Source organism: Lontra canadensis, unplaced genomic scaffold (assembly GCF_010015895.1).
Source record: "Lontra canadensis isolate GAN:19392208 unplaced genomic scaffold, GSC_riverotter_1.0 scaffold78, whole genome shotgun sequence".
NCBI lineage: Eukaryota > Metazoa > Chordata > Mammalia > Carnivora > Mustelidae > Lontra > Lontra canadensis.
This window is the reverse complement of record NW_022631072.1, coordinates 2,164,399-2,188,538: the sequence shown is the minus strand read 5'-3', so window position 1 is coordinate 2,188,538 and position 24,140 is coordinate 2,164,399. Positions and strand designations below refer to the sequence as shown.

The following is a 24,140-nucleotide window of genomic DNA, read 5'->3' as shown; positions in this document are numbered from 1 at the left end:
CTAAAGCATTATTTTCAACCCAGTTCAGTTAGATCCTGGTTAGACAAGATGTGTGGTCTGGGAGATTCCTGGAGCTTGGGCCATTTGGTGGCAGGCAGAAATCTGGAGGGCTCATTGCTTTTTGGGCACCTAGCCAGCTGCCATTTGACAGGATGTTTGAACATGCCCTTGGCCAAGCTCTATCGTCAATAGGGAACTTCATCGTAAAGATTCCCAGTTTGCTCAGAGGAGTAACACAGTAATTCTCAGCTCTAATCACACAATAGAATTACCCAGGGAGCTATTAAAATAAATATTTTAATTCCCAGGCCCCTCCCCTAGAAATTTGTACTGAATTGATTTAAGGTGGCATCTAGACAGTGGTATTCTTAAAAGCTTGATAAGTGATTCTCATGGACAGCCAGCATGAGAACCACTGAAGTATCTCATGTTGCAGTTTTACAGATAATTTAATTTTTTCTTTATATTTGGTTAATTTACATTCTACTCTGATGCAAACTAACTTTATTAGATAATGAAAGAGTTTAATTTGGCACTTTTAAGAAACTGCCAAGAAAAGGGCATATGTAGATTCCCTCAGTTTAAATCCTAAATTCAGAGTAAAAGAGAGTGCTGGGAAAGTACAGCTGGTGTTTCTGAACAAGCTGAAATATGAAATATTTCTGGGACTGTATCAACAAGCCTAATTTTTTCCCCTCGGGGTTACGATTGTGTGGAACAAGTCTTCACTGCGAAGCTTGCCAAAAAAGGTTATGATAAAATCATGGAATGTGAACGAAGAGAATTCACAGTGTAACTTTAAAGGAGTCAGTCTCTAAATTTTAAAATGTAGGGATGACATACGTCTTACATTTGTAATCGAAGTTTTCAGAACAAAATAGTGCTGGACACAAAAAAGCTCCACCTTTTATCCGGTGCTATGTGTAAGGCCAAGGAGCAAATGCGTTTGGGAGGATGGCCACCAGAAAGTGTGGTGGACAGTACCAAAGACTCTGAACCCCTCCATCTTTGCAAGTTAATTTGCGTCTCTATATGTGAGCAATAGTGTAGCCATTGACTAAATATACAAGTACCAGGAAAGGTGAAGTTCCTTTTGCTTTTGGCATTGTGGACCAGTGGGAAGATTGTAGGCTTTAGAGGCTCTGTCACTTGCTTTGTGACCTTAGCAGGGCTTCTTAACCTCTCTGTGCCCGGCTCCTCATCTGCCAGGTAGACATAAAGGTGTTCTCTCTGTTCCCATGGGAGTCTGAAAGAAGGGTGAGAAAAGGAGAGGCGTGGTGCCCCATGCATAGAAGGTGCCCCATCAATCAAGATCGCTTTCATTTCTCTAGCCCAGTCCTGACAACCGAATCCTTAATAAGCAACGTCAGTCAAAAGCCTCCTCTTGTAAGTCTTTATGGGTATTTTCTACTGGTGAATTACACCATTGTAGATTTCTTCTTAATAATTGTGAGGTGTATTTCTATTTGGAGAGTTCTTGCCTTAACACCTTGATTCTTGCTGGTCCCTGCATCCAAGACACTCCTGGCCTGCTACTCGCCTGCCTTCTCTTTTCCTTTGTTCAGGCCTCAGTGCAGGTGCTGGCCTCGCCCACCTGCTGCACCCGCTTTGCTGATTCTGCTTCAGGCGTTTGTCTCCACCTGGCAGCACACTGTGTCACTCTTGGTCTGTTGTCTCGCTCCAGAATTGTGAATCTAGGAGGGCAAGGACTTGGTTTTATTCCCTGCTCGAAGCTCTGTGCCCAAGAACTCCTGGCACGTGGAAGTCCTTCAGTAAACATTTGTCAGATGAATGAGTGAGAGTGGGATTAGAGGATCTCTCGGACTGCGTCTCAGCTGGTACCGTGAGGAGATTTGCCACCCCCAAACTCCCAAGTGGCTCCTGCAATCCCCTCATGATGCCACGGCTGCTCCAAGATTTCAGGTTCTGAGGGAACGAGATTACCAAAGTGACATGTAGGGGAAACAGTGGTCCCAGGTTCCTTCCTCTAACTCTGTACTCTACCTACTCAATTCTGTGGTATCAGATCTGATTCAAACTTGGTGTCCCTTGAAATACCTCTGTGGTTGGAACTCCCAAAGATTGTGTCAAAGTGACCATGTGCTGCCTGCATGGCGTTTGTGTGTGTGAGACTCAGGAATAGGTGTCAGGGAAAGGACCCGCGGAGCCCTCAGCAGAGTCGACTCTGGAGTTAGTTACCTGTCTAGATTTCAGTTGTCTGTTTCATGCTGCCTGTTTTCCATTAACAATGTGCATTTTAAGTGACATTTTAAGAGACTTTGAAAGAGGAGGAAGGCTTCAGGGTCAGATGTGTGGGACTCTGCAAAAATCAGATAAGAGTGAGAATCTGGCAGTATAATGTTTTTCTCTCTTTTTTTTTCCTTCCCTCCTCCCATCTAGTAGTTTTTGTTTCAATTTTGGTTTTATTTAAATCTGTGTTTAAGCAGAAAATCTTGAATGTGATTGCTACATGTAGATCATGATTGTACTTTCCCTGTTGACCTATGGACCTGGAGAAGATCTACAATGAGCCAACATGTGGTCACACAGGTTCAAGTGACTAAGATTGATACACACTTTATTGTAAAATCATTCTAATATGGGGTGACCCTGTCAGTATTTTAAGAGCTAACCTCTTAAAGGAAGATAATTAATATGATGAAAGAAGCTGTTTTCTCTCAGTGACCCGTTACAAGTGATACTTTCACTTTAATCTTTCTATATATGGGGCAGTTTTTGTTCTTTTTTTTAAGATGCCAGTTGCAAAGCGTTGCCAAGGCAACCTGACTGAAAATCTTGTTAATTAACTATTATATATAGATTTGTTAGGCTCTATAGGGTAAGAGTCAGGAGAGGCTTCTTTTCAAATGGGTGAAATTTAAAATTCAGAGGTAATATCAGAAAAACCTTCTAAATGAGGGGAAATACATGTGTGGCTGTGGTGTTCTCCTTATTTTCTTCGTGGAGGAGAGATGGAATGGAGGCATAGATGAATAAATGAAATCTATAGGATGAATTAATTTAGAAATGGGGCTGAGAAAGGAAGTATCAGAAAGACACTTCCTGATGCTATGGTAACCATAGTTGGGTGTAAGCCACAGGTGAAAACGGGTGGGGGAGGGTGCTGGTGAGTAGGGGTTCTGCATAATCCATCAAGACTCAAATAGAGGGTTGAAAGAAGAGAAAAGCCAAGAATGTTAACAACTACAAAAATAAAAAGAAGATACAAATCTTAGAAATCTAGATTCTTCGAAAGCATCATTTTACAACTTGCCAAGTCTGTATAATAGGCTTGAATCTTACACCTGCTAGTCATGGAGTTAAGAACACAACCTTAAAAATTTTAAGCAAAATCTGTTAGAAATACAAGAAGTTATTGGTTCATAGTGGATGATTTTAATAGATCCTTCTTGCAAATCAAATTAAAAAGGGGGAGATGTAAGTGATCTGAATGTCCTAATTAAGCTTGATTGAATAGATTTGCAGGTTTACATCCAATAAACAGAGAATACATGTTCTTTTCAAATACCCACATATTTTAAAGTTGACCTTAGACCACGTGTGTACACACTTGTGCCAAAACACACACATACACACAAACACAAGCTTAAGAAATTAAGGGAAGTAGAAAATTGTATGGCCTACATTCTCTGCAACAAGGCAATAAAACTATAAAAATTAAAATCAAGAGGAAAGCCAGAAATACTTATGCAGAACTTTAATAGCATGCTTCTATAAAGTCTTTAGTTAAGGAGGGAATCAGAGTCTAATTATAGATTATTTAGAAATGAGTTACATTGAGAGTAATGCATATCAAAAAATCAGAATATTACCAAAGCAACATTTGGCCTAAAGTATTAAAATCACAATTAAAATTATTTGCATTTCTAAGAAAATAAAGGAAATAGAAGAGAACTAAACAGTAGAGAAAAGTCAGTGAAATGATCTGGAAGATGAAGAAGGAAGAGATTCAAAAACTAACAGAACAAATGAGCACATAAACTACAAAAAAAATGGTCATACAACCTGAAATGAATTTGAAAATCTATAAATTAGGTCTAGATAAATTAGACACTTAGCAACGTCAGTACAGATGACTCTAAAAGAGTAGAATGCCTAAAATCTAATAAATCTGTCCCTTCTTCCTTTAAAAAAAATACTGAGTTCTGATAGTTTCACAATTGGGTTGTATGAAAACATCAAAAAACGGATAATTCTTATGTTATTTAGACTGTTTTATAGCAGAGTAAGGTATAATGATAAAAAGCTCTTTGAACAATTTAGCGTGTCTTGGGAACTAAGCCTGGATGAGGGCAGCACACACCTGTGCATGCGTGCACACACACACACACACACCAAAGAGCTACAGGTGACTATTAGTCAAGCTTATAAATTTAAAAATCTTAATGTTATGAAGTCAAATCCAGCTGGATCTTTAGAAAGAGGCTTTAAGAAAGCAAGGATAACTTTAAATTTGCTAATTGATTATATAATAAATTAAAGGGAAAACTGGTACAATCACCTTGAGAAAAGTTGAAAAAGCACTTAATAAGACCTAACCCTCATTTTTAACATTCCTAAATCCCTTCAGACAGTGGTTCAGACTATGTCTATATACCTTACCCCATTTGTATTACAAAGGTGCTTCTTAAGAGTTAAATAAAAGTTCAAACTGCACAACACATCAGTAGGTGAAAACATTGAGACCATGAAACGTAAAGAGCAGAATAACCGGGAAGATGTAATATGGTAGGTTATGATGAAAGCATGTTCTATGAAGCATGTGTTTTAAAAGACTGATTATACATACCAGATACTTTGCAGGATAAGAATGTAATGTGATACAAAAGAAGTTAATTGCAGCGCATTAACAAGCATAGGAATTAAGTGCTGTTTGCAGTTACATTCACGGAGCTCTTACTATGAGGCCATGTGTTTGGGTTTGCCGATAAGCCACGCCCTGAATGTATTTCACAGACTCCGTCTCCATCAGTCCCCATGAGGTTAAGATTCACTTTCTGCTCATCAGCTCTTTGATTTGTTCTGTCCACACTGATGGACATCCAAGAGTGGGATTCCTCTTGTGTTTTCTTTGCAAGGCAGTTGCTTGGGGTTACCTTAGGAAAATGGGCTCTATGCATTCTCCATATATCCTACTGCAGCCACACTGGCCTCCTTTCTCCTCCTGGGACACACAGGGGTGCATTAGCTGTGCATTCTCCTGGGACGCTCTTCTCCCAGATAGCTCCATGGCCTACCCTCTCCATCGTTCAAGTCTTTGTTTAAACATTGCCTTCTCAGTGATGCCTGTTCTGACCAGATTGCAACTGTCCCCCCATTTCCATGCACTCAGATTCGCCCTTGCTCCATTCCATTTTTTCCTCATGGCACGGACACCCTCTGCTATGGCACAGTTTGCTCATTTATGATGTTTGTCCTTTACTTGGTATTTCTGTCCACTGTGCTATGAATTATACCAGAGCAGGAATCCATGCTTGTTCTCTTCATGGTGCCTCCCACGGTGCTAGAACAGCAGGTGCTTAATAATTATTTTTTAATGAATTTACTAGAACTGTGAGTGTGAAGGCTTTCCTACAGTGTACTTTGATTAGCCAGGAAGTAGATGAGGTAGATGGTCAGTGGAATGAATGATACAGCAGTCAAGGTAGGAGTGACCTGAGGAAGACTTGGTTTTGGAAATAGGTCTACCTTTGTAAAAGGAGGAGCCAAGTGAACTGGAAGTGAGGAGGCCTGGATTCTTGTTTTCCTTTTACCACTGACCACAGGCAGATCACTTGAACTCTTGCGTTCCAGGTTCTGTGTCTACAAAACAGACCACAGTTTCTTGTTTAGAAGACTAAGACTAGGTGATCTGGATCTGACTTTGCTTTTGTGATTCTGTATGGGTTTCACTGGAGGAAACACAGAGCTAATGATAACATACCCCAATACCACATGGCATCATTTTCACCCAGTGTTTTCTGAACTTCCCTCATCTGCCCCAGAGATCGTGAGACCATGATGATGTGCTTTCAGTTCGTTTCAGCCTTTTTCTCAAGGACATGATGTTGGTATAGGTTTCTTAAAAACTTGAACCGAGACACTCTACTATGGACTGGGGCTCCAGAAGCTAGGGCTTTGCTCGATCTATTTTTCTTATCTTTTAAAATGGCCATGCAGCCGTGGTCAGTACAGAATACCGAAGAGAGGAGAGAGGGGCATTTGATGGGTCACTGCTAGAGATAGACAAGGCCAGATGGCGTTCAGGGAAATTACAGCTCATTCTCCATCTTGCTGAGCTTCCACATCGTAGAATCCTAGGATCTGAATAAGTTCATCTCTTTAAAATTCAGGGCTCAGAGATGGAGTTCTTTCACGTTGATTGTCACATACCTTGTCCCCAGTCCCTGAAGTAGCCAGGATTTTTTCCTGGGTCTGTGTCAGGGTTTTAAACATACACTGTTTTCAAAGAGCAGCCCTTGAAACTCCTTTTAAATTCAAAGATCTTCAGGTGAGTCAGTGCTGGAGCCCAGTTCCCAGATTCTGCACATCATGCAGGCACCTGCGTGAGCCACTCTTGATCTCATCCGAGCACTGGACGAGGAGTGTTCAGCACTGGTGAGCACAAAGGTGGAGGTCACTGCAGCCTCACACCCCTGTGTCGTGCATGGATCTCGGGGGAGATCTTCACGGTCGGCTACGCTGGTTTCCACCAGAGTTCTTTCCCTCCCCTTCTCACTCCATGAATAGATCCTCAGGACTGCGTGCTCACGACGCCAGTGCCCCACGCTGCCCTCCGGGCATGTGCTAAATTCTTTTTCTCCCATTTAGAAGAGAAGCCAGATTGCTCCAAGGCCCGCTGTGAAGTCCAGTTCTCTCCACGGTGTCCTGAAGATTCCGTTCTGATCGAGGGCTATGCTCCCCCTGGGGAGTGCTGCCCCTTACCCAGCCGCTGCGTGTGCGACCCCGCGGGCTGCCTGCGCAAAGTCTGCCAACCGGGATACCTGAACATTCTAGTGTCCAAAGCCTCAGGGAAGCCGGGACAGTGTTGTGACCTCTATGAGTGCAAACCAGGTACGCGCGGGCATCGCCTCCGCAGCCTCGCGGCTTCGCGTCGCAGGGTCGCAGCCCCCTCTGCCGCTGCCAGCCTCCCGGGGAATATGGGCACACCTGCCACTTCAGGTCCTAGCAGCCTGACGTCTGGCCTTCCAGTCACAGAGAGCCAGAGTGATCGTCCACTAGTACACGTGGCCTGCACATAGGGACCATCTTTGTTTCTTCTTTCTCTCTTGCTTCTAAGTGTGCTTGACGGGAAAAGCGGGCTTAACAATTTTGGTCCTCCAGCTCCGTGCTTCATTCCCCCAGAGTAGATCAGAGCCGTAACTTGTAGACATATCGATCACCTTATTACACTTAAAGACAATCATTGTATGTAAACAGCGGGTTATGTTTTGCTAAGTAAAGGCATCAGAAAGCCAGATGTGTCGTCCTGAGCTTCTTGGCCCCAGTCTTTCCCCTGCCAGCTCCCCACCGCCCTCCGCTGACTTGATAGCCTGTGCTGACTTCTTAGACCATTTCCTCACCTTCGCTACACTTGGTTTGTTGTCCTGTCCCAGCTATCTCTTGCTTTATATTATTTCTAACATCCTTGTTCTTGTGGCATTTCTAATATGGTCTGTGAACAGGGCTAGGCAATAGTGATTTTCCTCTTTGCAAGTATCTAACCGTTGGTCAGAGTGGTTTTTTTCCCTAACTGCTAGATCAATCCCTCAAGCCAAACAGTCCCTTGTCTGTCTCTTATCGTGTTCCACGAGAAGCGCCTCTGGCTGGCTGGCTCTCTCCAGCCACGTAACAGCCACTGGTGTCACTCTCCCCCTATGTCTCATCCTCACACTTAGACATCTGGTAACCTGCCTTCCTGGCACTGATCCGGGACATACTGCAATTCTCTACTCTTGCCTGAAATTAAAATGGCATTGCTAGGAGAGGGTTCTGGGATGCAGGGAACCTGCAGCCCTTTCTTTGCAAAGGGTCAGTGTTTCGTGTTGGGACTAAAAATGCAAGTAAATGTAACAGTAAATGGTGCCTCTGTTTGCCCCTCTCAGTTTTCAGCGTGGACTGCAGCACTGTGGAGTGCCCCTCCGTTCAGCAGGCCGTGTGCCCTCTGGACAGCTACGAGACTCAAGTCCGACTCACAGCGGACGGTTGCTGCACCCTGCCAACAAGGTTGGTTTGTCATCGGTTTCTCAGCTTCTCTCTTCGGTCTCGTGTGTCAGCACAGTTCCAGGCATGCAGTTTGTTTCCCCTTGGTATCAGGGAAACAAACCTAAAATTCTCCTGTTTCTGGGGAGAAATCGGAACTGTTAGTATGACATGGTATTTACATGTATTGTTCCTTGGATCAAAGCGAGCTGTCATGAGGTTACATTACTAAGCTTTCCCGATTCTGCATTATTGGGGTGCCTGCGCACTTCTGCAGGCTGGGAACGACACAGGCAAACACGTCCCCCAGCAGCATGCAGTCAGGGAGGCACTGAGGTGTGGGTCCCAGCAGGCACGGCGTTTGACCCTCCGGCAGTGACTCTGACAGGTGCTTCACCATTGTGTCCAGTGAAACGAAACACTGCCTGCCCCACGGAACTGCGCCCCACGGAACTGCTCCCCACGGGTCCTTAACGTTTGCAATCACACATCTACCCACACCTCTTATTTGCTGAGGCAAAGAGGAGTCTGAATTCTTTTGATGCCTTCTAGGAATGAACACAGCTCTCTTTGGCTTGATGGGGGGAAAAAGTTGCTGTCATTTTAGTCACAGTAGCAGGACATCGTGCACTTAGCCCAGCAGGACCAGGCTCACTCCAGAGCATGAGGTCTCCGGGTCTTGTCCTTGACAGTCTTCAGAGCACCACCGTGGAGCTGGCCCTTTGTGCTTGGCTTTGGGAAAGCTGTGCTTGGAAACATGGAGTTTATTTTCTGTTTCTTCTACTAAGATGCCCTCCCCCACCCTTCTCTGCCGCGACCTCTCCTCCATCTTTCCCAGGCCACTAAGACATCGTTTTTGACTAAGTCAGTTCATTTCTTTCTACTCTGCTCTACATTTAATTTCCACGGTTGGAAGGGTGCCTTCTTCTGCTCCCTTTCTAATGTCTGTCCCAGTCCCAGTCCGGTGGCAGGCACTTCCCATCTGTGTGTGTTGCAGTAGTTGCGATTTTACAAATGGCCTGTCAAGATAGGAATATGTATGGTCTGTAGGGAAGTGCCAGTTATGGAGTAGACATCCAGAGTGTGTTCTGATCATTACTCTTCTTCTCTTCAGATACATTAGTTTTCCCCTACCCTTTCTACCCTTTCTCCTGTCAGAAGCTCTAGAGTCTCTCAGATGTGTTTTACACCCCTTGTCCTATCCTTTATACTGTATCATAAAGTAGATACAAAGATTTTCGTGAAGGTAACCTACCAAATGGCGCAGCCCCTTCTTGTGACATTCCAGTGTGGTAACATATCTGAAGATGCTTGGGGAGGGTGAAGCACTGTGCAGACGTAAGAATCACCAGTCAGTAATGGAGGACGAGGGAGTGCTACTAACAGTAACAGATGTCCCTTCAAGGTCTTCATGAAAAGGAAGGTGGCACATTACATTACAGAACATAATTAATCAAAACTAAGCCAGTTGTTAATTAACAAGTCCTTTAGTGAGGAAAAGGGGCAATTCTCAAGTCATTGTTATAAATGCTAACATAGCACCATCTGCGTGTAGGTGATTTTTCAGTCCCTCTAGGGGGTCCAAGTGGGTAAAAGTTCCTGGAAGACATGTTTAATCTCAGTTTAAGGGTAAATTTTCCTCACAACTAATGATGTACAGTGATGAATTGGGCTGCTTCCTGAGCTCCCCAGAGCTGGAGAGATTTCTTTCCGCCTGGATGGCCACCTGCCAGGAATGCTTAGAAGAAATGTTACATTGGAAAGGACGCTCGGCTTCGATGTCTTCCGTTTTATCTCCAAGCTTCTGTGAGTCTTGTAAACATAAACCTTAGGATGGTTGTTACTGTGTTGACATAGTTTTGACTTTGGCATTCAGGGCTGAGGAGTGGTCAGTCAGCTAACCGGGCCTCTGATGAAGAAATTGAAAACAGAAGGAAGTCATTCAGAATCCCACTGTAAATTATTTGCAGGGAAGGGATAAGTTCTCACAGCCTTTAGTTTCTTGTATTTTACTGTGACCCATGCGCCCTCCCTGCCCCTTCTCCACATGCTCCTGTGTTCCCACCTGGATGAGACCCCTCTCTGCGCTCACTGCCGTTCACGCTCACTGCAGGCTCACGCTCACGCAGGCTCACGTTCGTTCACGCTCACGCAGGCTCACGTTCGTTCACGCTCACGCAGGCTTACGCAGGCCCACGTTCATTTACGCTCACGCAGGCTGACGCTCCCGCAGGCTGACGTTCATTCATGCTCACTCGGGCTGACGCTCGCACAGGCTCCCGAAGGCTCACGTTCATTCACGCTCACACAGGCTCACGCTCCCATAGGCTCACGCTCGTTCACGCTCCCTCAGGTTGATGTTCGTTCACACTCACACAGGCTCACGCAGGCTCACATTCATTCACACTCACGCAGGCTGACGGTCACGCAGGCTTGCTCTCATTCACGCTCACACAGGCTCACGCTCACCCATGCAGGCTCACGCTTAAGGAGGCTCACATTTGTTTACACTCACGCAGGCTCACACACAGGCTCACGCTCATTCACAGTCGTGCAGGCTCACACTCATTCACGCTCAAGCAGACTCATGCTCACGCAGGCTCAGTTGACTTTCCTGAGTGCCTTCCCCTCCCACAACTCCTGCTCCCCTTTCAGGACTGCTTTTCCTCCTCTTTGAAGTGTCTTCAGCTCTGAGGGTGACTTAGGTTCCCTCCTCTGTTGCTTATAAACAAATTCCCATGTATCTCTTTAAGCACTTTTTATAACAAATTGAAATCATTGATTTTTTGGGGGGGGTCAATATTTCCTACTCTGTGATTTTTCAAGGGAAGGGAGTATTTTATAGTCTCTAGTACCTAGAATAGGCATTGCTATAATGTGTCAACCTACATTTGTTGAATGAATGAATGAGAGAGAGAGAGAGCAGGGCCACTCTAAGCCACGTTGATTTACTTATTGAAGAAGGAAAAAAATGAATTTTTTAGTCTCCTGTTAATCATCCTACTGTTGGGTGGTAATACTACTCCTTGTCTCACTTTGAAAGCCTTGTGCTTTTCCCCCAATCCCCATCTTCATGGCCCACTTCTCAGTACTACAGAAACTCTCCATTCCAAGCACCAAGGTCACCTCTCAAAGCCTTTATCTCTCCCATCCACCTTTTCTAATATTGTTCACCCTGCAGGACTCCAATTAAATTCCACTTTATCCAGAAGGTCTTTATGCTTCACCCAACACCCATCCTACTCCCTGGGAACTCCTAACATACTCTTTTCTGTGTTGCCAATTAATCACATATTTCCTTGCATTCTTATTTAACTGTTACATGCATAGTCTTGTCTTACCAGCTAAAGGACATTTCTAGAGGTCAGGAATTGTGTCTTCCTTCTTTTCCTCTGTACATGCATTAATACTGAATGAATCGGTAAATGCAGAGTATGCTCAGACTACAGTTAAACCTAGTTTAGCATATTAAGTGGGTTCCCCACTTACTAAGGAGGATGACGGGTCATACTTTGGCAGGAGAATAAAAACCCAAACAATCCATGTGAGAATGGAAATGAAAACAAGAGCGCCCAATATGGAGTAATCACAGTATTTTAAGAGAAAAAAACTACATAACTTTATCTTTTGTGTGATTTACGTCTTTAGGAGCATGGTGTTTAGGTAGAAAGAGTATTTTAGAATACATAAAATTCTGTTACAATTGTTTGATATTTTCCAGGATGTTTATAAAGAGCATTATTAAGAACTTACAGCCATTTCAGATCAAAACCGATGTTGTGGAGGATTCAGGGGGACAGCCCTTGGCAGTAAGGGTGAAGGTAAATTATCAGTAGAGCTTTACCTTAACCCGTTTTTTTTTGTAAGGATTTATTGGACTTCCAGAGATGAGGAAAGGAGCTTGTGGAGTTTCTGTCCCTCACCTTAAAGAACAAATTCCTCTCTTTCATTCCCAGTGAGACCGTTTTACCCATTTAGGCCCCTAAATGCCCTATTTCTGTGCGAGTCCTTGCACGGTTTGTGAATTTTCTTTTGAGTTGTCTGTTTTCAGACAGCTGTTACTCACTCATTCGTCAAGCGTACATTGAGCTCTTCCAACTGACAGCTCCTACCCTCTAGATGTTCTTACCGTGCATGGACATCTCTTTCCTCTTCTACTCCTGACAAACCCTGGCTTTCCCACCTTACTTCTGCCCTCTCTACAGAGAGCTCATTCCTTCTTTGCTTGCTGCATCTCTGCTTTTTCTTCATGGCCCAGCCTTTATTTTCCCCTCTTCCGCTCTCTTTTCCTGAACTTCATCCCATTTTGACGTCATTCTTACATGTGATATAATTATCTCCTAACCATTTTTAATTCTTCTTTCCTCACCTAGGTTTTAGATTCCCAAGCACGCTGCCAGTTCTTTTTACCCTTCTCTCTTTTCTTGGCCCTGGAATAGGATGTGAGTTCATCACACCTTTCAGGAGACACTAAAAAGGAATGAAAGTTGGTGGCTGGGGGGCTAAACACTGTATGATGGCAGAAAGGAAAACCAGGACTGTCTGAGGGGCTTACAACACCTGTGGTCTTTGGAAGGCTCTGTGTGCATGTGTGCATGCAAACACCTCCAAGCAAAAGGAAACTTACAACAGAGGAAGTTATGTCAGATACATTGATCCAAATGGTGTCTTTGCAGGGAAGGACGAAATATTTAAGTAACGTGAAGATAGCAGTAAGGAGGACAGCTTAACTGTGCAATGTGCCCTGCTGTTTACAGAGCTTTTGCACTCTTGTTCTCATTTTATCATCATTCTGATTCCGCAAGGAATTTACAGATAGGAAAACAGAGGCTGAGAGAACAAGTGACTTATGTAAAATCATAGGTGTTCTTTGGTACAAGGATCAGAGCAGGGGTCCGAGTCTTCAACCCAGCTTCTCTGATCCAAAGCCTTGTCCTCTCCACTATAGGTTTTTTTGTTTTTGGTTTTTTGTTTGTTTTTGATAAGTGTTTTGCTGTTGTTCTTAAGCCCAGGAAATATATCAGAGATTATGAATTTATATTTCACCAACATATGTATTTATTTTAGCATCATACATATTAACACAATATGCATAAATGTCAGTTATTCATTGTTGCGTATCAGTTGTTGCGTTACCACCCCCTAAAGTAGTAGCTTGAAACGACAAATGTTTGTTATTTCTTGCGGCTCTGTGTGTGAACTGGGTGGTTCTTCCGTCGTCCACTGGCAGGTTGTCTGGGCTGGATGGTCAAAGGTGGCATCACTCCCATGTCTGGGAACTCAGCTGGGATAGCTGGAAGGGCCTGTCACCCCCTGTGGGGTCTTTCGTCCTAGGCTTCTCCCGTGACGGCAGAAGCGAGAGAAGAAGTTAGCAAGGCCTTCACAAATGGGACTTGGAAGTCACACAGCCTCCCTTCCATCATATTCCATAGGTCCAGGCAAGTTATAGGGTGACCCCTGATTCAGAGTTGGCAGTAGATGCCACATCTTGATGGGAGAAGCTGCAATGAATTTGTGGCCATTTTTAACCCACCGTAACATATTTGACCAAATAGGTTTCTTTAGATTTCATTCTCTGATTCTAGAAATTTGTGGAGTGCTTCCTGTAACTATGGGATTCTTTTCCAAAGACTAACATCCTTCCGAGCCTGGGGTTTGTCCCCTCAAGTATAATTCAGGTAACCTGTAGCTAAGCTGCTTTTCTGTCTGCAGCAACCTTTCTGCTGCTCTCGGGGCCTACCAGGGGGAGCAGGCAGTTCAGCTGGGAGTAGACCCATGATGTAGGACCTCCCGAGCACCATTCCAGCTTGGCCGTCATTTAGCTGATCATTATTTTTAACTCCTCTCCTTAAAGTTGTGACTGCCCAGTTAAACTTGGTTTAACAGGGAATGTCATTTTTGGATGCCGTAAGATGTGCCTGGTGAAACCAGATCAGTCTTAAAAACAAACACCAAACGCTCAGAGATGTTGTGTAGAAATTCTCCTCTATAATGGTTGGTTATGTAATGGTTGCCTGAAACAGACCCACCACACATAGCCGGAGGATAGATCAGCCTCAGCTGGAGGTCTGTGCTGCCCGTGTTCCCCTGTGTCAGCCCATCCAGACCTCCACGCAGTTGGGCTGTTTCTCAAGGAGGATGTCTCCTAGATCACAGGTTTGTTTTCCTCTACCTTCCTCCCTCTTTGCTATATCCAGGGTTATGTGCCCGGTTTTATAGAAGCTTCCCATTGCCTCTCTAATTTTTCATGTCTTTGTAGATACAGGCTGATAGGGCAGACATTAACTAGTTAAAAATCTAGGCCATAATACCTCTACCTTATTTCCTCTCTCTGTAAGTCAGATGAGTTTTTCAGTCCTAATGCCTTTTGAGTTGGTATTTAACAACTTCTATATTTTTATTAAGATGAATGAATGTAATATGTTACTGACAGCCACCCCTTTGAAATTTGTTTTAATGAGATTTGTCCCTAACTTTTTGTTCTGAAACCGTTCTGTGATCAGTTTCTGTCTGTAAACATGCATTCCTTAAAAGTTATTGAGAAAAATCCAATCTGGTTATTTTGAGATAGAAATCAACGAAGTCATTGTTTACAGTGTTCAGACTTAAAATAGGGTTTTTCCTGGGTTGTACACAGTGCAGCCAGCCAGGTTCCCAAGCTCCCTCCTGGCTCCAGCCTCTTTCTGACTAACAGGTCTGATTCTCTTCCAGAACCTATATCTGGAACATTTATATCTCTTGCTTTCTGAGACACTACCCTGAAAAACCGGTTTTATTTTTAAATTAAGATTTAGAAGCATTTTTAACTTTTTTTTCCTTATCCAAAGTCATGTAAAAGTTTTAGATTATCTCTTAGCTAAAATGTTGATTAATATGTGACTTTGGTCTTTACCGAGAAGTTTACTAGAATATCCTGAGCACATCACATTCCTGGTGCACCTGCCCCAGCGATGCAGACAGATCTGAGCCCGAGCGCTCCTCCTTGGGTGGCAGGTTGTATGGCTCTCCCGTTTCACAGATGGAGCTTGGTGAGTGGCAGGGCACAAGCCACCAGTCTTGCTGTCCCCTATGGCCCTAAGCTCACTCCCCACCCACCTGTGCTTGGCCCCACCACTTAGAAAACCTAACATGCTATGGGCTGCTTACTTCCCTTTGTTACGATAGTCCGTAACCAATGTATGTAAGCCCATGTGTGCATGGGAGTAAACTGTCCAAAAGTGAAGGAATATTCCTCCACACGTCACGTGGTGACACGCAGAGAGCACACACACCCAGAGGTTGCGTGCTGGAATCCAGGCCCACTTCTGCATGAATTTGGACAAGGCTCTCATGTCATCTGGTCTGTTTTCTTCTCAGAGAAGAGATAAAGAGGAAGAGGGATTTGATGATCTCAGAATTAACTTCTACCTCTAACTTTGACTTTCCCAAGCCCTTGAGAGAGGAAAGAACCCAAGCCACTGGTGCTAGGAAACTCCTGGGTGAGGAAGAAGGAACATTTTAGAAAATTCCAGGACTCACAAGATAATGAGAGAGATACATGGTTTGTTTTTTGTTTTTTTTTTTTTTTAAGATTTTATTTATTTATTTGACAGAGAGAGATCACAAGTAGATGGAGAGGCAGGCAGAGAGAGAGAGAGAGAGAGAGGGAAGCAGGCTCCCTGCTGAGCAGAGAGCCCGATGCGGGACTCGATCCCAGGACCCTGAGATCATGACCTGAGCCGAAGGCAGCGGCTTAACCCACTGAGCCACCCAGGCGCCCGATACATGGTTTCATAGTAATAGGAATGGAAGAAAGTCTAAACAAAGTCATAAAACAGTTGTTTACTTTTGTTCTTCATTTTCTTTTAAAAAAAAACTTAGGAAAGGTAAAATGAAATAAACTTGCAAGACTAGTGATTTAAATCAGGGTAATCAGTCTGGTTGAAACGTGAAAGCCAGGTGATAGCCCAGTAAAGTAGATGGCTAACGGAATATTGCTAGTTACTTTTTTCTTCCCTTTTTTTTTTTTCTTTTACATCTGTAAATAGAGAGTCCCTTATATAGCAGGACTGGAGAATATCTGGTCAAAGGCTGAATCTGGAAGAGAAGGGTTACTCTCTTCAGCTGCTTTCTAGTAGAAGGTGGACACCTCTGCCTGTCAGCCTGCCTTGCCGGGTGGGCTGGGGGAGAATGTGATGTGTCGTGTCCTTCTGGCCCTGCACACTCGGGCATGATCTACAGCCTGCCCGCGCCCGCTTACTGGCCCCTGGATCATGTTTGTACTTGTTTCTCCCCAGCTGTTGCTACTTGACTTTCCCTGAGGTTTTTATCTTTGTCTGTTCTCCCTGTCGGTGTTTATTCAGCTCCTCCATATTCTTACTGCATTTTTCTGTGTTTTACTCTAACTTGTGTACACACACACACACACGCACGCACGCACACATCCAGCACTCTTTGGGTGGAAGTGCGTTAGATGCTCTACTCCTGACTTTATGAGTGGACCATTTCTTTCCGCAACTCTTAAAATTAAAAAAAAAAAAAAAAAAGATCTACTGAATTAAGTTCCCCTTTTCTTTGTTTGATCCTCAGTTTTATTTCTCTAAGGCATTGACCTTAGAAGACAATTTCCCACTCATACTCTGTCATATCATAACAGCTTGAAACACTGCAATTCCAGGAAGGGAAATAAGATAAAAGGAAGGATGCCAACCCCATTGTATCTGAAGGATACATCAGATACACAGCCCATGACCAGAACAAAAGTCATAAATTTCCTTTACTTTCACTGTAACATCTAGATGTTTGTATTCATCTGCTTTGGGTTGAGAATCTAGGACACTTCGTTCCCATTCCTCAGTCTTGGTTTCTCTGTGCTCTCACGAAAAATCTGTCTTGTTGGTGCTACATTGTATTTTGATAATAGACTCTTGTGAGATTACCACTGCACCGTTTCTTATGAAGAGACATAGATCTTTAGAGAAGGAGCTTTCTTTTCCGAGGTTCCAGAATTCATAGCCCGATATCGACTCTACCAGATGAAGCTATCAGAATGGAGTCTTTGGCAGGTTTTCTCTTCCCTTTGGAAGCACTTGAGTTAAATAAAAATTAATTTAACCACAAAGCTGCAGTGAGTAAAAAGGTACAGCTTTGAAAATGTCAGATGTCTAAGACTCATTGAGGGCCTCATGGAAGGCTGAAAACACTGGGCTTAGTGTGGTGGGGGGCATGGTGATGAATAAGGTGAGGCTTAGGCTTGAAGGAACTCAACAGACATCAGCTCTGCCAGTTCCAAAAAGTTCTAGACTTTTGGAAGGTAATAAGGAGGGAACACACAGAGAGTGATCTGCTTTCAAGAAAAGAATTGACTAACAGACTGGCTTTCTACCAAATAATGGAACTGAAGTTCAGAAAAAGCTGTAATTTCTGTAAACTCAGAAGTCAAGGACTTCAAAAAGCACACGTACAGAAAAGCTGATTATAATTTTTCGTCTCTCTCCCTTTTTGCCTGTAGTTTTTAATCTTGGGATCATACAGTTCCCGTGTCAATGGAAACACAGTGGATTTTCTTCCTCCTCTGTCCACTTCTGAGTAGTAGTTTTGGAGTGACTGTAGTAGGAGTCCTTTAGCTTCCTGTTTGCTAATGTACTTACACGTGGGTGGTTGAACTTTCCAGAGCTCCTCAGCGCTCTATCTCCAAAGCCTCAGTCTGCCATTCTGCTGGTCAAAGCCTCGAGGGTGGTGTTGGGAGGTGGGAGTGGTAGGTGGGAGGATCATATAAGGGCCAGGAATACAGAGGGCGAGACTCTCAACAGAGGACACATCAGCCCAACCAGAAAAACTGCCCGAGGGTGGCTTGGAACCTATAAGTCCTTCTCAGAGCTCAGAGAGCACTCTGGCCCTTCTCTGATACAGTGTTAAGTTCTTTAGATCATGAAATGATATTTATTATAGATGCATATGCTTTTAACATTGTGCTAGGTAATTAAGTTGCTTGTATCATGCCTATCCAAGCCGGCCAGTGGAAATTGTCCCTGAATAGGCATTTTTGAAAGGACTTCATCAAATTAAGAGCCTTATAATTAATTATCATATCCATCTGTTCCCAAGACACTGTCTCAAAATAACATTTTTGGGGGGGTAAGATTAGTCTGTTAGAACAGATTTCTCTAATTCAGTTCACTTTTTGGATGTTCTCTTGAATTTGGATAATTTATCCAGCTGCTTTTTGGGAATATATAAAATGAAATTATACAATATGTAAAATATGCATTAGCATAGCACAGATCTAAAACATTCCTGACTCTTGACATGCTATCATGGTAGCATTTCCTCTGATTTTAAACATATCCAGAAAAAAATTTGGAAATATATTTGAAGTCCTCCTTTCTCAACTAAGAAAAGAACTTCTATTCTGTTGCCCTCTGCCACAGTAATTTTTGGCCCAAAAGAGCAAGTCAACTCATAACTAAAAAAGCCAGAGTCTATATTAAACTCTGATGTTTTTAAAACAAAATAATTTTAGGAATTCCATGTTGTTATTGGACTTATCCCCAGATTGAAGAAAACATGCTTTCCTAGAAGTAAAGCCCTTGTCCATGGAGATGAACTATCTCCCTAGTAGAGAGTTTAATTTGTTAATAATTCACTTCAGATGTGTGAGCCCTGTTCTTCCTACGCTGGTGCTTTACGCCTATTGCATTTCGCCATGAAAATGACCAGTATCCAGTCTTCTGTTACATTTGTGTAAGTCCTGAAACAAAGTTGAAGGCCCTCTTTGAGTGGCTTACGGTTTGGCCTGGCCATCAGCAGACCCTTGATACCTGGCCCTCTGACTCTCCCAGAAAGAGAGCCACACAACTGAATTTCATACGACTTTCAGGAAACTTGGAAAGGAGGCTCCACTGCTCCGGTAATATTGAACCTCAGAGGACTTTCCCCACCCACCCTCATTTGATGTTATCATCATCATGACGCAGGCAGACAGAACAGCTCCACACAGTTTTGCAAAAATGTTTTGTGAAGTTATTCACGTAACTAATAAGCACATCTAAAATGTTAGAAATCCTCCTTCCTCTGGAAATGCCCAAAGCAACCACAGATCTCATGGATTGTGTTTCCCTGCTCATTTGCCCCCACACGTTGGATGTAAGGGACAGGGCTCCTCACTGCTGTGTGGACACAGTGTGCAGAGAGTTCAGGGTGGTCTGGGCCCAGTAGACATTTAACTGCTTAACCGCAGCCACAGGGAAGACGAAGATAGCTTGCTTTGCTTGAACTGATGCTCACGTAATCTGTGAATGTTATCACCCAGACAAGTGCATCTTAAATTGCCTTTTCCTGACTTTGTCTTGGTTGTTTTTTGTTTTCGTTCTTTTTTTTTTAATTTTTTTAAATTTTGTTTTGTTTTGTTTTTTGAAAAGGAAATAAGTTGTATGTCATGGCTCTTGTGATCTTGTACTCTGTAGGTCACGGATTGCTGAAGACTCTTAACGATACTTCTTGAGACTTAAAATTGTGTACTTTTGAGGGCAAGGATGCACCTTACTATGTCTCTCTCCCATTAGTGTTGAGCACAGGTAAATAAATACTCAAGAATTGCCTTTAAGTTTGTAGATAGTTTATAGATAATTGATCTGTGCCAAGTCCTACCATCAAAACCCTTTTGTGTTTCTGGTCTGTTCAGGGAATGATTATTTGAGTGTTTATGGAGTGCTGGACATTGTGCTACCTGGTGGGAATAAGAGAGAGACGCCGATTTAAGGAGCTTACCTTCTAAAGGGAAGGCAAACATGTCTAAATCATTACAGTTTAAAGTAGCTACCTGCTTCAGCAGCAGGAGTGTGAAGAAAAAAATAAAAACTAGCTCATAGAGCAAAGAAATACTGATTCTGACTTGGAGGACTGTTGGATTTGACTTTTGAGCGGAGTCTTTAAGAATGAGTCAGAGTTCACCAGCTGGAGAAAGAAGAAAGGGCATTCTGGGCTGTTGTGGTCATTGATTTTTAAACTTTTCATGTGACTTCCAGCTTAAAACAATATCACTAATCCCATCTATCTTTATGATTCAAGAAAAATGGAATTCATGACAATGTGGATTTTTTTCCCCCTCAGATAACCACCCCTTTTCAGGAATACATCACTTGTTTAACATTGTTTATTACTTTCCTATTGTTTTCAATTAAAGATGCTCCACAGTGTGGTACACGAGGCCCCTTCTTACCCAGCCCTGGGCTGCTTCACTAGTCTCATCCCCTGTAGATCCCCCTACAGTAGAGCCCCCAGTCCCCACCCCAACACGTAACATGCGCCCGGTGGGCGGAGCCCTTTGCTCCAACCTAAATACACTATATTCTTTCTTGCCTCTGCAAATTTGAGTAAGTTCTTCCTCTTCCTGGAATGTCTTTACCTGCACCCGCACCTATATCCCATGCCTGACAGCTGCTCAGAACCTCCCTCACTCACACTCTCACACACACACACACACACACACACACAGCACCAGGCATTTATCCCTGGGCCTCTCAGAGAAGGCTTCATGGAGGAAGTGACTCTCGGGAGGGAATGGAGGACTGTGAGGCCCAGCAGGGACTGCAGTGTGGAAGATGTCGAGCCGCTCCTGCGCCGACTGGGCTTTCCTCCAGCAGCTGCCGACAGTTGGGGTCTCCACACAGAGAGGGAGGTACTTAGTTGATGCCACAGTTTGTACTTGGCAGGCTTGGGGCTGAATTTGACCCCAAGACGTGTCCTCTTTGCTTCACTTTTTCCCCCCTCATCTTTAATGACTTACATTTTTAAAACTGGGGTGCTTCAGGTAAAAATATGGCTTCTTTTGAGCAATGGGAAGGTGTGGCAACAGTGTGCATTTCATGGTGGAATGAATAAGGAACAGACCTTCTTGAGTTGTCTACACAGTGGTCCTCTACTCTTTCAGGATTCCTGCCTGACTTCTGAAGACACTCAGGTTTGGCCTCTCTGGGTTTAGCTGACTTGGGTTTGGTGTTGAGGGACCAGATGTAGATGAAGGTTAAGAGGGTAAGAAGTTTAAAGACATCGTGAAGATAAGGGCTCAGGTGAAATGCCGGGCTTGGGGCTGTCTTGCTAAGGAGTTACAGTCAGGATGAGGCCCAGGCTGAGGCGAAGAGGGAAAGATCTCTGGGGCGCAGCTGTCTTGGGGAGGCTGAGAGTCGGGTGGTGGGAGTTTGGGCATGGCAGGACCCAGAGCACGAACTGTTGTAATCAGTGAGGAAGGTGTTGGCTTCAGGGATTTTAGATTGCTGTGGCCTCAGGATCGAGGAGCTGAAGGGCAAGACGCGATTCCAAGAGATGAAGTGTCGGTGTTGAAAGTGCTTCGTCCACATGGACATGGAGGCCTTCCAGATTATCACATAAAATAGCTAACAGGTGGTGAGCGTTTCTGTGTTCCAGCTCCTATCCCAGGTGCTTCTCATGTATCAGCTTAGTCAGTTCACAGAGCAGGACTAGGAGTTAGGAGTACTTTAATCGCCCCTATCTTACCTGTAGCTCTGATGAGGCGAAGAGAGATGCTATCATTTGCCCAAGGTCATATAGCTCCTTATGGCCAAAACTCAAAGCTAAGATTGTCTTCAGGTGCCTTCTCTGACTGCCCCCACTCCAAGCCCTTAGGAAAGGAGGGAAGACAGAGAGGGAGGGCTTGTATGAGGGAGGAGAACAACAGCATGGGGGATGTGGCCAGCTAGGAGGAACTTGACCACCCTTCCAGCCCAGGTGATAAGTGAGTGTGGGGGAATTTGCTGTCTCACTGAAGACAGCTGTCAGGAAATACCATTTGGGGGCCACACCAGGTGAGTATCAGAACCCATCTGAGTGGCACGCTCTGCCATGATGTTCGGATGTTGAGAGAGTTTGTCTGCAGAGAGGTTAGGGAAGGCAGAGAGGTTGGAGTGGTAGAGTGAGAGAAGCAGAATAATGTTCTGTGAGGAGGCCATTCCCTTGAGGACAAGAGGCCTTTGGGTCTCGGACTTTGCACTGATGACAAGGATGAGAGGTCTGGGAACTGACACCCCACATGGGTCCAAGTGGTCACATGCTTCTTCATGATGCACGGTGTGTCCGCAGCAGCTCAGGCCCCAGGGGGCTCCAGGGGCTCGAGGCATGCTAGCCACCCAAGCTGTTCAGGTTCTCCAACAGAAGGTTAGTCCTGACGTCTTTGGTGTTTGTTGTTTGTGTGCTCCGGAGAGGAAATGGAAAAATTCACATCCCACTGTGTTCTCATTTGTGATTGTATATCCCACTCGTTCCTAAACTAAACTCCCTAAACGGAGAGCCAGAGCCATGTGCATCCCCAGCCCCGCCAAGCCGAGTGCCTCCTGCTTGTGTTCACTCGGCAGATGGTTAGGAAACAATTGTATGTTCATCCGTAAGCTAGTTCCGTGTTCCACAGCACCCGTTTCTGATGCGGTCGGTGATCCCAGCTCTGAGGTGGGTATACCTTATGTTGCTCTATGAAAACTTCCTCTCCACATCCAAACCCAGTCCTCCTCCTTCCTTGAGTGCACTGGCTGGTTTCCCTTCTTTCTTCCTCTTCTTGCTCACTGGTTTTCTGTGCATCCCTTACTCCTGCCCATTTACTCTCTGAGCCCATCCTGCCGACCACGAGAGCAGATGCCAGTGTCTGAGGACTTGAAGACAGAGAGCCTTCCGTTCCTGGAACTTGGCTGTTGTCAGACTGTTGGGCTACACGGAGCATGGTTCAGGTTGCCCGCAAGGTCCCAGCTCTCCTGTTTAACAGGGGCCCAGGCATTGGGGAGTCTTTCCAGCTGGGCTCATACTCTGGTTCGCCAGCTGCCAGGATTGAATCCTTCTGGAACCACCTGACTCTCTTCTTCGGCCATCGCATTGAGGTGGTGACGTGTGTGAAGTGCCCTTGCCTCCTTAACCCCCTGCTTACTGTGGAGCCTGGTTCTAGAACATGACTGTCAATCTTACAGGAACCATGTGGGCTTATCAGTTCCATTTTCCTACCATTTCTACCACTTTTCTTTCAACTTCGCACCGTAAGATAAGAATCCTATGCCACATGCCAACCTTGAGGAGGGAGCCATAATCATCTGCCTCTTGAGAACACGAGAAGAAGGGTTTCAATGACGAATTCGTAAAGGTCTTACAATGGACTTTGTCGTTATGACTGATATTAGAAATGCAAAGGAATATTTTACCTCATTGCCCTCTTTATATCTTCTGTGTATCGGAGCATATCCTTTGATTGCTCTCCACAGGAAAAAAAAAAAAAAACCAAGACGTAACAGTAACAGCAGTGCGGAGTGATTTTACTGTTGTCTCTGAAAGGGCAAGTGGGGAGGAATTTGCAGTTTCTGACTGTGAAGCTGAGGGGGATCAGCTGCTGGAAGGAAGCGTCTGATCCTCAGAGCTGGGCCAGGTGCTTGTGCAGCCCAGTAACGCACGTGTGTAACTGCCCAGGGGTGGAAATGCAAGGACGTCGTGCAAGAATTAGCTCCAGAAAGGGTGACTAGGGATTTGTTACCGAGTGAGTAGCAAAGCTTTTATGGTGAGCCATGAGAAGAATTGGGACCCTGAGAAACTTCCCAAGGAAAGAGTGCTGTTCTCCGTAAAGATAGTTAGACCCTCAGGAGGGAAACCTGTTTAGTTTGGGATGTTTTATTTTCAGTATCTCTCTCTCTCTCTCTCTATTTTAACTTAGCGTTCCTGGAAGGAGGTAAAAAATTTAATCAGTACAAAAATAGTGCACCAAGTTTAATTAAACTTGAAGCTTTTTATAGTAGTGTGTTTTATGTGTCACTATAATTTCCATTCCCAACAATTAGTTCATTAATACGCTGAATGGAATCCTAGTAGTACAAGTGCTTTTTGCCCTTTTATTTCCACATTTCTCCTTGCTTCCTAACTAAAGGGAGAGCTTCCTCCCGCCTGCAGACAGCAGCGTTTCATTTACAGACAGC

At 44.3% G+C, this 24,140-nt stretch overlaps 1 protein-coding gene across 5 annotated transcripts in view; it reads left to right on the top strand.

Annotated features, from left to right (window-relative positions):
- CRIM1 (cysteine rich transmembrane BMP regulator 1) overlaps positions 1-24,140 on the top strand; it is a 185,926-nt gene that overhangs the window by 75,722 nt on the left and 86,064 nt on the right. For 3 of the 5 annotated variants that reach the window (XM_032881883.1, XM_032881884.1, XM_032881882.1), the window contains exons 3-4: positions 6,832-7,074; positions 8,106-8,226. The exons of 1 other annotated variant lie outside the window; for it this stretch is intronic. In XM_032881883.1, the coding sequence (XP_032737774.1) occupies positions 6,832-7,074; positions 8,106-8,226 (364 nt within the window). The remainder of the gene's footprint in view (positions 1-6,831; positions 7,075-8,105; positions 8,227-24,140) is intronic. One more of the 5 variants, XM_032881885.1, reaches the window with a different exon arrangement.